The following is a 13787-nucleotide window of genomic DNA, read 5'->3' as shown; positions in this document are numbered from 1 at the left end:
GCTCTTTTACCTTTACCTACAGCCCAAAGTACTTTGTACATACGTGATTAGATTATTTAATTATATTAATAAAACAGAAATCATTGATCCATATTTGTTCACTCCAATCAGGCAATCAGTGAAATATCAAAATCTCTAATGGCCCTAATTAGAAGTGGCAAATACAAGGAGAAGCTGGCTGTTATTTTGGAGAAAAATCATTTATCGGCGTTCGTACCTTGATTTGGTCATTCTCTAAATTAAGTGGGAAAAGCAGTTGGTAGCTCTTGTCCATCGGCTGAATTTGTAAACTTCTTTCACATCCAGTACAGAGCAACACCGAATTCTGATTGAGAAATTATTATCGGAGAAGAAAAGCGGCCAGTTTTTAGTCTTGAAAAAGCTCAGCGACTATCGTTGGTCTTGTTGAGCTGAAGCAAAGCTACGAAAGCCTAAGTCAACGGCTATTCGGAAATCGAAGAAGGTCTAACCAGTATATCTTCCAATAAAGAGTAAAAAGACATCGCGAGGAATTAAGCAGTACACCTTTTACAGAAAATGAGTGGCCTCGAAACCGCTTGGAGCGATTCAACGCTACAAACAAGATGTTGCAAAACCCGAAAATAATTCTTGAATTGGCAATGGGTGCACTAGAATCATTGAAATCATTCGTGGAATCCAAACGAAATAATTTTGATAAAACAGCCAAAAAAATATCCCATACTAATGAATATGTACATACTATGAATATGCGGGTGCGTACCCGCACCAGAACGAGAAATGTGAGGTTAAATCCGCTAGATTACGCGAAAGCACAAGACGCAAATCTGTCATCCAAGGAAAAATACAAATTATCGAACTTCATCCCAGTGATTGACCAGCTATCCGTTTCTCTTACTGAAAGATTGCATGCCTATGAAGCTGTAAGTTCGAGATTTGGATTCCTGAATCACATCGAGAAGATGGATGCTTTGGACGCTGCAACAGAGGCATTGGTGAATTGGTATCCGGATGATTTAGAGCCTAGTCTTCGTAATGAGTTGATTCAATTTGTGTCTTCGATTGGATCATACAAAAAGGAAAAGGACTATATAAAAAATCAATCGAAAGGTTTTGTTCGTTAACCCTAAAATTTTATTTTAGATAATTCTTTTATCCGTTTGTTCAATAAAAAAATCTACTCGGTTTAACAATAAATTATTTATTGAAAAACTCGAGTGAAAAAAAAGTTTACTTTATTTTGAATATAATTTGGGCGAGGACTCCCCTCCTATATTGCCCAGAGGCCTCTGGACCTCTAAATCCGGCACTGACTATTTCAACCGGCGGCCATTTTGTCAGCTGTCAAGTGATTTCTTTTAAATTTGGTTTAAAATTTCAATATGAATAGACTCACGCTTTAAAAACACTTCCAAATTCTCCAAATTTATTTTCAAAATCATGTGTCTGTTCAAAATCCCTATCGCGCTAAGCGGTTGATTCCACTTTTGGATGAACTGATACGTCAATAACCAAAATTTAATTTTTTAATTGATGATAAACTTCTTTGTTGAGGCACCATTGCATCTACAAAAACAGACTTTTTGGTGTGCTTTATGAGCTTGCTTTGAAATGATTGGTCTTCATTTCTTTAAAATAGGTGCTTCGAAGAATGTTTCAGTCAATGGTGACAGCGTTGAAACAAAATTTAACAACCATAAGGTGCAGCAGCTGTGGTACCCGTGGCATGATGGTTAGTACGTTGGAATGACAGTCGTTCTTTGACTTCCAAGCAGTGAAGAGGTGTTTTTATTTATATTTATTTTAAAGTAAAACAGTGCAAAGTAAATCATAAGTAAAGTTGGCAGTTTGCCACTAAGAAAAATAACAATTCGATAGCCCAGTGGAAGTGGCGTCCGAAGGCAGATCGAAGGGTCGTGGGTTCGAGTCCCAGTCGGAGTCTACCAAAAAATTGATAGCTTTTTTTCACAACCGAGAAATTGTGGATTTTATTAGTTGGGAAGAGAAACAAATGGTGAAGAAGAAAAGAGCAGGGGTATCGAAAGATACCTCGGCTGACACATCGGGTGATGCCAGAACAGTTCCAACAGCGGTATCGAAAATGCCTGTAATATCAGGCTACACATCAGATCCGCAATCATCTGTTAAAAGGAAAAGACAGACGCCCAACCTAATAAAGCGACCCAACGCAGCTAAGCGAGCAGCCTTGAAAGGAAAGCTGCCGCTGACGTTGCCACTTAATAATACAGGGATGACGTCAGAGAGTGAAGTATCTGAGGGAGACGATTCGGAGACCCCCGTGTACGTCTCTGACGGAGGAGAAGGGCGGTATAGGTCACCGAAAAACAGACCTGAGAGCTTAACAAAGCCAGACCCGTCGACAAATAAGGCGTTGGAGGTGGATGTTGACCAAATCCGCCAAGAAGAAAATACACTGATGCAGGCCCTGCAATCTAAACAGGCAGCCATCAGTGAATTTGAAGAAAATCTGAAGAAACTGAAGGAGGAAATGCAGCCGCTCCTCAGTCAACTCAAGCAGAAGCAAGAGGCCCGCCGACAACAAGAGGCAGCACAACGGCTACTGTACCAAAAGCAGAAGCAACAAAAACAACAGCAACAACAACCACAGCAGCAACATCCACAAAGCAAGCCCGCTTCTAAAATCTCGGGAGCGGAGCAATTTAAAAAGGCACCGCCAGCAACAGCAGGCCCAAATGTTGAGGACCCAACAACCTCAACAAAAGCCAAACAACGGCTACAAGAACAGCCAAAACAGCCGCAGCAACAACCAATCCTGCAACAGCAGCAACAGCAGCAGCAGCAGCAACAGCAGCAGAAACAGCAGCAGCAGAAACAGCAGCAGCAAAAACAGCAACAGCAGCAACACCAGAAACAACCACAGCCCAAGAAGGAAAAGGTACCACCAATAAGGACATACCGGGTTGACATACAGGACATAAAACAGGTATGTAAGTCGGCCACTAAGGGCAAATTTCTTATAAAAATTTTGAATGAAAAAGAAAAGAGCTATTCGGTCCAGTGCTTCTCACTGGCCGAATACAAGCTAGTAAAAGAGTTGCTTAAAGAGGCCACAGCTGAGTTCTTCAGCTACACACCCAAAAGTGAAAAGTTTAAGACGGTCCTTCTGAAGGGCATAAGTTCCTGCACGGAACCGGAGGAGCTCTTAGCTGAGCTCCGCCAAAAAGCCAGTGACGATCTCGATTTTATCGGGGTCAAGCCTTTCACTACGGTGAAGTCCAGGCGAGGGGGTTATAGGCTGCCAATGTTCCTCGTAACATTATCGCCCCAAAGCAGTTTTAGTAGTGTCGAGAGAATCGAATCTCTCGACAATCAAGCTGTACGCTGGGAGACATTAAAAAGGCACGACGACATTCTACAATGTACGAAGTGCCAGAGGTTTGGCCATGCCAATGCCAACTGCAATATGCAGTTGCGTTGTGTGAGGTGCGGAGAAACCCACAAAGAAGGAGAGTGCAAGCTGGGGAATGAGCGGGTTGAGGATTTGACCCTGCTCAAGTGTGTCCTTTGCGGAAACCAAGGGCACCCGGCTAGTTATAGGGGTTGCCCTAAGGTCCAAGAAATTAAACAAAAACAGGCCAGTCAAAAAGCCGAAAGAAGTCGAACAGTTCGACAGGCTCCAACACAAATATTCGTGGATCCCAAATTCTCTTACGCCCAAATGGTGTCAGGGAATGGGAATACGAGACAGGCTCCACCAACGGTTGCCCCCAAGGCCCCTGTGCCTAAGGCACCAGAGGTGCAGCCTGACATTGTAGCCTTGTTGTTGAGCATTCAAGGTCAACTAACAGGACTGCAAAGTCAGATAAAGGAGCAAGGCAAAAGGGTAGATCATCTCTACTCTTTGTTGCCTGGCCTGGCGCAATTTAGACCATAATGGGCGCGCTGCCGGAGACGCGCCTAAAAGTCCTAGCTGTGAATGTAAATTCACTGATTAGGATTGAACGAAGAGCCAATATGTTCCAATTGTTGAAAGACTACAGTCCCGATGTGTTTATGGCTAGCGAAACTAAGCTAAACCGCAAACACAAATTGACTCATAAAAATTACAATATCGTAAGAAGAGACCGGCCCGACTCCACTCAAGGGGGCGGTGTCGCTCTCTTTATACGAAAAGGTATTAATTATAAAGTCATATACAACAATGAATTGCGAAAGCTCAAGACGCTAGAAGTTTGCGTTGTATGCATCTCTCTCACTCAAGGGAAGCGGATGTATATGATTGCGGCTTATGCGGCTGGAGCTCCGCAGGTTACTTACTTTGCTTCAGAACTCGAGATTCTTTTTAGGGAACTGAAACTGAGCTTGGAAGAAAACTATTTCATCTTGGCTGGTGATTTGAACGCAAAACATGAAGATTGGGGAAATCAACATAATAATCCCAGAGGTAATCATCTTTTTAATTTGATGAATCTTTACAGCGTTGAATATGGCGTCGACCTGCTGGCTACTGAAAGGCCATCGTATCCAAGAAGCGGCTCCTTTCTGGACCTTTTGCTGTACGACACCAGACTGACAGTTACAGACAAAGTGGGTAATCACCCGCGAAACTGCTTACAGACAGTCGAGTACGACAGTGATCACTGCGGACTGGCTGCTGTAATGCAGATTCCGAACGAACGCGTGGAGTTGGAGGAATACGTTCCAACGCATTCTTACAATTACAGTAAGATGCGGTGGCCTCGTTTCACCAATGCCCTAGCGAGAGAACTTCGTTCGAGTGACATAGCCCCACCAAACAACAGAAACCTGACAAATACAGAAATTGACCAACATTTACAACAGATGGACGAAACAATAAAACGAACGATGGAACGGACAATTCCAAAGTACAGAGAACGGGACCAAATGGACGCTTACAGAAACGCGACAATTGACGCACTGCGAAAGCACAAGAGTGGATTACTGACAAGACTCAAAAATTTGTACAGACGACTTACAGACCCACACGACTTGGAGGTTAGGACACTGAAGTCGTCAATAAAAAATGTCAATCTGTTGATTAAGGAGAACTACAGGCTATCAATTAACAAGTACTGGGACCGCAAGATCCGGTCAGTTAATTCGAGCGACCCTAGTATGTTCCCTAAAATCAACAAGATATTCAGAAAAAAGAACGACAATGACCTTCCGAGTCTGAAACTCCAAAGAACCGAAGAAAACAGAGACGTACTCATGACAGCGCAAATAGATCCAGAAGAAGCCATCTTTGACGATGACTTTTATATAATTGAAGATCCGAAGGAAAAAGTGGAGGCGGTGGGAGCTGCTTTCCAGCAAGTGTACAAGGTGAATGTTAGCATTCGCCCCAACCACGACCTGGAAAACAGAGCCCTACTTAATCACTTTTACCTTCGAAATGATATGACACAATGGCGATCTGAGAACCGCGGTTTCATGCGGTTCAATGACGATTCCTTGGCAAATGCCATAATCGCCGAGCAAACGGGACCAAGTCCTTTGTTAGTGACGAAGGTTGAGCTTCAGCTCATCTTAAATTCAATAAAAAACAAAAAGTCAGCAGGTGTCGATGGTATATCCAACGTTGTACTAAGACATTTACCGATGGAAGCAATTGACATTTACACCACGCTCTTCAATAATGCACTGAATAATGCATATTATCCAGTGCATTGGAAGACCGCTGTGGTTCATCCTCTCCCGAAAAAGGGAAAGGACAACTCCAACCCGTCAAATCTTCGGTCGATAAGTCTTCTTCCGAGCATCAGCAAAGTTTTCGAAAAAATCATTAATAGGGCTCTGACTAAGTGGGCTGCGGACAACAAAATAATTCCGGATAATCAGTTCGGGTTCAAGGCGGGTCATGACACAATTCATGCTGCGTCTAAACTCGTTTCTGATATCCAATGGAATAAATCAAAACAACAATGCACAGGTGCTGTTCTGGTTGATTTGGAAAAGGCCTTTGACACCGTATGGTTAGAGGGTCTTTACCTAAAACTGAGCAGGCTTGGCATAAGCAAGCCATTGTTGTATATACTTTATGATATGCTTAACGGTAGAAAGTTTGTTGTCAAAAGTGGCAATGTAACTTCTACCACAACATTCTCAATTAAAAATGGTCTTCAACAGGGAGCGGTGAATTCGCCGATTCTCTTCAGCATTTACACCAGCGATCTGATAGGTAGTCTTACAAAGGCAATTGCGTACGCCGACGATCTAATTGCGTACAGAACGGCCCGAAAGGTTGAGGTTATTAGAATTCTCTTGCAGCGTGATTTCGACAAGATTCAGCGATATTGCGACGACTGGAAACTGAAAATAAATGTCCAGAAGTCAGAGACAATTCTGTTCCGGACTCCGTTGGCTGGGGCCACGAGGGATACGTGTAAGAATTGGCGCAAGATGGTCATCGTTGATCTTCACGGGCAGCCATTAGCGAGCAAAAGTGTAGTGAAGTACCTCGGTATCTGGTTAGATCAGTATTTATATTTCGACAGACATATAAATGCTGCTCTGACCAGGGCCAGAGGAGCCTTCGCTCTGACGAAACGACTGTTTTTTAGCAGTCGGCTTGACCCCAGAGTGAAGGTAATTTGCTACATGGCCCTCATACGGCCAATGATCGTGTATGGTTGTCCTGTGTGGTTCAACGTTGCCCCTTCCCAGATGGAGAAGTTTCGGGTGTTCGAGCGGCAGTGTTTACGACGCTGTACCGGCTTATATCGAACAGCCGAATCTTCTTATGTGCATTATTATTCCAACGAGGTCCTGTACAACGGGGCTCGAATCAACAGAATTGACAATTTCGTGATAAAACTCGTTCGAGGTCACATTGCAAGAGCTATGTCTTCGACCAACAATTTAATTTTCGGGGCGTTCTATCCGAACGACGAGTATTTTGAGAGTGCACGCTTGAGCGGCTTCATTCCCCCAGAGGCATTCCTCTTTTTAGATAGATGCGGTCTGATACAGGATAGATTGGCAGTTCCGTTAATCTACCACGTCAGACGAAGAACCGTGGATAGGCGACTCCTGTACAATCGGGACGTCATGGCACAAGGCGGAGCAGAGCTCCTTCGGTTCAGTAGGGCTGTGTCCGAGCGGGACCGAACTGATAGGGTGAAGCAGGAGAACCAGTTTTGGTGGCTTCAATCGGCACTTGATAGTGGGTAGTCGGGATGGGGTTTTAAGCCTTGGCCGGCTTACATACTTGTTTTATAGTTTTAGGGTTTAGTTTTAAGTAGAATAGGCATGGTGGCACAAAAAAAAAATACAAAAAAAAAAAAAAAAAAAAAAAAATTAAAAAAAAAAAAAAAAAAACATGGAATATAAAAAAAAACAAAAACAAAAAAATACAAAAAAATTAAAAAACGTACAAAAAAGACAATAAAATATAAAAACGAAAAATGTTAGATTTGCTGCTGTGGTTGTTCTAGTTTTAAGTAGTTTATAGGTAGAATAGGTAGTTTAAGTTAGTTTTAAGTTTTATTTAAGGACCTAACTTTAAGTAGTTTGTAAGTAAAAATAAATAAAAAAAGGATATTGATATTAGTTTTTTGTTCAAATTTTCTAATAAATACAAAAATAAATGAAATAAAATTTAAATGAAGTAAAATAGATCTTAGGGCCGAAAGGCATTAGTTTTAAGTGTTATAGTTTAACTTAGAGTGTCCGTATGGGACCATTAAGTTAGTTGTAAGTTATGGATAATTAGGCTAGTTTTATGAATTTTTGTCTAGCTTTAAGATAGGTTTAAGATTGAACTAATAAAAATGAATTTAAAAAAAAAAAAAAAAAGTACGTTGGAATGTCATGCCAAAGATCCTGAGTTCGATCCCTGCTTGTGCCATCTAAAGTTTTTTTCACGGTTACTGCCTCTTGCGAGGAATTGACAAGTTCTCCAAGAGTAATTCTTGTCATGGAAAGTGCTTTCTCAAATTAGCCCTTCGCATTCGGCTAAAAACTGTAGGTCCCCTCCATCACTGACAACAGTACTCGCACACAAGAATGGACTGTTCCGCCACCTTATTTATTTATAAGGTGCAGCAGTTTCGGTTTCAACAAGACGGTGCAAAATTTCACACAGCTCGTGCCACAATTAATTTAAATATTAAGGAAATGTTTGGTAACTGGAAACTTTCACGTTATGGACCCTTGTATCGGCCTCAAAGATCGTTTAATTTTACGCTTCCGCTTGACTGTTTCGTTGAAGCCAAACCATTGGCTATTTGAGTTGAACATTGGAGCTAATTATGATTTATAGCCACAAATATTGGAAACAGTTATTGAAAATAATACCTCCTGATAAAAGTACCTTCGAACTAACCATGACGGTCATAAAAGATTACTTTTCGCTAACAAAAACCAAATTGTTTGTCAGTTTAAGAAATATTAATCTTTACTCTTCCTATTCCATTTTAAATGTATATACGTCGAAAAAACACCCTTTCGTTCGTAAAAATTGCTAAAACTGGTTGTCTGTTCGTAATTTCGAAGGAACGATTGACTTAAATAAATTTTAAAAGGTAAAATCATAACTTCGAAATATTTTTAAAAATGTATTGACTAAAATAAATAACAACAAAGTAAGTACATTTTTAGTATTATATTTATAATTTTAAACCTTTTTAAACATGTACATTTCATTACATAGGTAAGTACTAGTAGTTTAATAATTTCCTTGTATGAATATACATATTCTAAGATTTGATGTTTTGAATGTTTTGTTTGCTTAGAAAACTATTTTAATAAGTTTAAATTCCTTCGTTAGTAGATCCTTTTTCGGTGTTTAAAAAACAACATTAAAATTCCGTTTTTTTTAAAAACGCTCCTTTGATTGAAAATAAAAACAATATAGGAAAAGTTAACCTTTTTTCATTTTCTTCTTTTGTATTTTTTACCTTAACATAATTTTACATCCAGTGCATTCAAAAACCAGTTCCAGAAGTTCGTTACAACAGCCCATTTAAGTTCTCCAAAAATAATAATTATCTTGAATTTCCTGCTGAAACCGAATGTGTTTTTGTTAAATATTAGAAAAATTTAATATCTACAGATTACGTATATACACAACTAAATAACTAAAACGGACATTTTGTATGTGTGGCATTTGATATAAATAATTATTAAACAATAAATAATGACTAACAAAAAACATTACTTTTTATTTTTAAATTATATAAAATCATAGATTAGAAAAGCACGATTAAACAAAAACCAAAAAATAAGAATCCATTAAGTAGAATAAGAAATTTAAGGCAACCCATTTGTCGTTTCCTATTGTGTTTTTGTTATAAGTTAAATAGTTTTACTTCCGTAGAAATTTTATTAGATTAAAGCGTCCCTGATGTTGAATTGGATGACCTAACTCCTGAAATTCGCCTAAACTAGAACAACTAAAGTACTCATAAATATTCTAAGCCCTAAACAAATTAAATTTAACAAAAAAAATAACAACATTCGTAATAAAAAAAAAACAACAAAATTATATATTTTATTTCATTAATTTTTATTTATTTTATAGATTTGATCGATGAGATTTTATGGTCAAAACTTAATAACCAAATTGGCTAAAATGTTGCTTATAAATAATAAATTATTATTATGTACATGTTTTAATTTATGCGCATATTTGAATTGCTTTTATATTTGTTTTATTATTAGTTAAATAAATATTATTAAATTTGCTATATTAGGCTTTAAGCTTTCACTTCATGCTTGAAAAATGTATACTTCTGCTAACCAAACAAATTTTACAAACAAAATTATTATTAATGCAAAAATGTGTTTGAATAAAAAAGCAAACAAAATTAATTAATTTTCACTTGCAATAAAACTAGAGTATTTTATAAGGTAAATGCTTGTAAACTGTCTAAAAATACCTCAAATAAAAATTTAAAAAACTCAATACACATCACGCAGAAGTAAAAAAAAATTAAATTTAAATATGAATTTAGAAGCTTAGAAAGTGTGCATATTGTATTGTCCTTAGTTGCATAAGAATCAGATGATAAACTTTGTTGGATAAAAATGTACGTAAGTAAAAATATTAAATTAAAATATTATAAGGATGTGGTTTTTGAAAGCAAAAAAAAAGTAAGTTAGCTTGTGGAATTTTATTGAGAATAGTAGTGTGCTGTTTTATTTTTATTTTTGTTCAATTTATTTTTTATTTTTATACAACTTATTTATTTATAGATACACCTTTAAAAAAATTATTTAAATTTTATTTTTCATATTATATTAAAGGAAGACTTTAACCACTAAATATTTGAATTCAATGAAGGTTTTAATGACACAATACATATGTCTTAAAGCTTAAAGCGTCGACTCCCAAATGTACGTGCTATTATAGCCTTACAAGTTATGATACAATTTTCTTGAGAAGGTTTGTAAAAGAATGTAGTCTTTTCTGAATGCGATCATTACAATTTATTTCCTTTAAAAGACTGCAATATATTACGCAATTATTCACTGCAATTAATTGATTGCATTCTTTTGCATTCACTTAAAGTATTCGCATTCAATTGCAGTCCGTGCTTTCTTTTGCAGTCTTTGCATTCTTCTAGTGTCTTTGTATTCCTTTTTCTGTCTTTCTAAATGTTTGAATTTTTGCATTGAATATAATGATTGCAAAAACTTTAAAAGACTGAAAGACTTTAACTAAATTCAAAGATTGCAATCACTCTAAGTGAATGCATTCAGTCTTAAAAGATTACACTCAATAGATTGTGAGGAAATAACTGTGGACACAAATTTTAAAATTTTTTTTAAAGTCAATTGATTTCCAGTCGTTATATGAATTAAATGAATGTAATCTTCTAACTGCATTAATTGACTTCAATCGCAAATTTATGCATTGTTTGACAATTGTACTCTTGAGCCACTTTCATATTTTCTGAAAAGTCAATGATTACAACAATTACATCAACTAGAGATTATGACTTAAAATGTTGCAATCTTCAATCATTTTTCCCTAAAAAGACTACAATACATCACTGTTCAATAGTTTCACTGCAATCAATTGATTGCATTCTTTTGCATTCACTTAAAGTATTTGGATTCAATTGCAGTCTGTGCTTTCTTTTGCAGTCTTTGCATTCTTCTACCGTCATTGTATTCTTTTTTCTGCCTTTTTATTCTTTTTGAATTGACGTAAATGCACTGATTGCAAATACTCTAAAAGAATGTAAAGAATTTAATAAAATTCAAAGATTGCAATCACTCCAAGTGAATGCATACAGTCTTAAAAGATTGCAGTCAATAGACTGTGAAATGATTGTTGCCACAAATTTTAAAAATGTTTTCAAAGTCAATTGATTCCCAGTCGTTATGTGAATTAAATGAATACAATCTTTAAACTGAATTAATTGATTGAAATCGCAAATTTTTTCATTGTTTTACAACTTTACTCTTGAGCCACTTACTTATTTTCTGAAAAGTCAACTTGAAGTATTTGCATTCAATTGCAGTCTGCGCATTCTTTTGCAGTCTTTGCATTCTTCTAGCGTCATTGTATTCTTTTTTCTGTCTTTGCATTCTGTTTTAATTTTTAATTTTTGCATTAACGTAAATATAATGATTGCAAAGATTTTAAAAGAATATAAAGACTTTTTTTAAATTCAAAGATTGCAATCATTCCAAGTGAATACAGTCTTAAAAGATTGCAGTCAATAGATTGTGAGGAAATGATTGTGGACACAAATTTTAAAAATCTTTTTAAATTTAATTGATTCCCAGTCGTTATGTGAATTAAATGAATGCAATCTTTTAACTGAATTAATTGATTGCAATCGCAAATTTTACCAATATCATGGTGACTCGAATAAACCGATGTGTATTTTTATTGAGCCATGAATATTTTGAAAAGACTACAGTTTTTGTTGAAGTAACTTTCAAATTGTAGTCAGTGAATATGTTAATATGAAGGTTTTCATTTTCTTTCTTCTTTCAGTGGACAAAAAGTTTTTTTAAATCATTTTAACAATACAAAGTGACATAAAATAGCAACCTTCTTAAAACGACTTAATTTTATTTTTTAAATAAATAATATATTATTTTGTGAGGAAAGATCAATTGTTTTGCAAATAAAAACTTTCAAAATGAAAACCATTATTTTTGTTTGTTTAACCTTTAAATTACAAACATATTATTTATTTTTTGTTTATATTTATGATTTAAAAAATTATTTGTATGATTTAATAGCTGAATAAATTATTTAGTTCTTATTTCACAAAGATTTAGGTACAACAAAATGCTTCTTATGATTTGCTCAACATGTCACGTAGTTGCAAGAGAAAATAAATAAATTACAATACAATTTTGTAGCAGTACAAAACATTTAAATTTATTTTTCAATTCAAATATTTATATTTTCAACTTCATAATAAAATAAATTTATTCATTATAATTTCTTTTATTAAACTCTATTTAAAGATCATTTTGCAGCAAGTGGTTACTACTAATAAAAAACAACGTACAATTTATTTTAAAAAAAATGAAAAACCAAAGGTATTATAAAAAAATATTTTATGTAGAAAATATAAAGGAAAAAAATACACAATTTTTAAGTCGAAAACTTTTAACCAGCATTTTTTCTATAATAAAACAAATTAAATTAAAAGAAAAAAAAACTTTAAACCAAAAAAGATTACAATAGTGTTAAATACAAACAAAAAATCTTAAAAAAGGGGTTAAAAGCTAGGACTATGCTTATGCTGTAAAATTTATTAAAACAAAAAAAACGTAATAATACAACAAAAATCTGCGAATCACAAATCCAATTTTTTTAAATTTTCAATAAAAACAAATGTAATTTTATTTTTATTTTTAAATCAATAAATTTTGTTTATTGAAAAATAGAACAAATTTGTGCTAACTATTAAGTTTTCAAAGAATAAATAAATATTATTATAGTGTTTTATAGATTTTAATTAAATTATGTTCTTTCTGTAAAGTAGAAATAAAAAACATTTCATGCTTATAAAGCACCTACATTTAAATGTAAGAAAACATAAAAATAAAATAAAGACAATCACTTTATTAAAAAACTTTAACAAACAAAACTATAAGAAGAAGAAAAATTAAATAATATCGCGGTGTCATTACGGTATTTTATTTATAAGAAATATTTGTTGTTCATTGTTGTTTTCATTGTTTGTTACATTTCACATACTCAAAAAATACACACAAAATTTTTCATCACTCTAGATCACTAAGGTTCTTAAAAAACTTGTGTAACTTTTTTATGCAAGTCATATATTTGAACAAAAGATTCCATTTGAGTCGAAACAAAATATTAAGGAAAAACTAAAACAAAAGTATTTTAGCTATTAATAAATAAGAAAATAAGAACATAAAAATATTAGCGCAAAATAAAATGTTAAGTGTTTATTTGCAAGAAGTAATTGTAAAAACAAAAAATCAACGTGGAATAAAGACCATTTGGAGAAATTTAAACGTTATCTTATTTATTTTTTGATTTTTATTATTATTATTTTAGGTCCTGAACTATTCACTGCATAGATGAAAATGAAGTGTTTCAAATCAGTAAGTGAAATTATATTATGGCTGAATCACCAACACGCTTCAGATTCGACTTCGCCTGACGTAGGAATTCAATGCATGCTATCATAAGCTTCGACCTCACGTTCCATTTGACAATCGTAAGGAAATAACGTAATGTTGCGTAATGTGACTCCAAACGGAAGCTCTCGTTCAAATTTGCTGAACATTTGCTTTGTCTGACAGTTCAACAGCTGTAAGAAAAAGTCCACAAACAAAATTCATTTGCTTTTAGAGGGACT

General features: G+C 35.1%; 1 protein-coding gene across 2 annotated transcripts in view; it reads left to right on the top strand.

The window, feature by feature from the left end:
• The window catches only part of LOC129949920 (protein qui-1), a 169069-nt gene extending 155629 nt beyond the window's left edge, over positions 1-13440 (top strand). The window contains exon 25 of one of the 2 annotated variants that reach the window (XM_056061646.1): positions 12418-13440. In XM_056061646.1, coding sequence (XP_055917621.1) covers positions 12418-12446 — 29 coding nt within the window. In that variant the 3' untranslated portion in view covers positions 12447-13440. Of the gene's footprint in view, positions 1-8904; positions 10248-12417 lie in introns of those variants that run through there. The other variant, XM_056061645.1, reaches the window with a different exon arrangement.
• Positions 13441-13787: the final 347 nt, after the last annotated feature.

This window comes from Eupeodes corollae, chromosome 3 (assembly GCF_945859685.1).
Source record: "Eupeodes corollae chromosome 3, idEupCoro1.1, whole genome shotgun sequence".
NCBI classification, from domain to species: Eukaryota; Metazoa; Arthropoda; class Insecta; order Diptera; family Syrphidae; genus Eupeodes; species Eupeodes corollae.
This window is presented reverse-complemented; position numbering and strand designations above follow the sequence as displayed.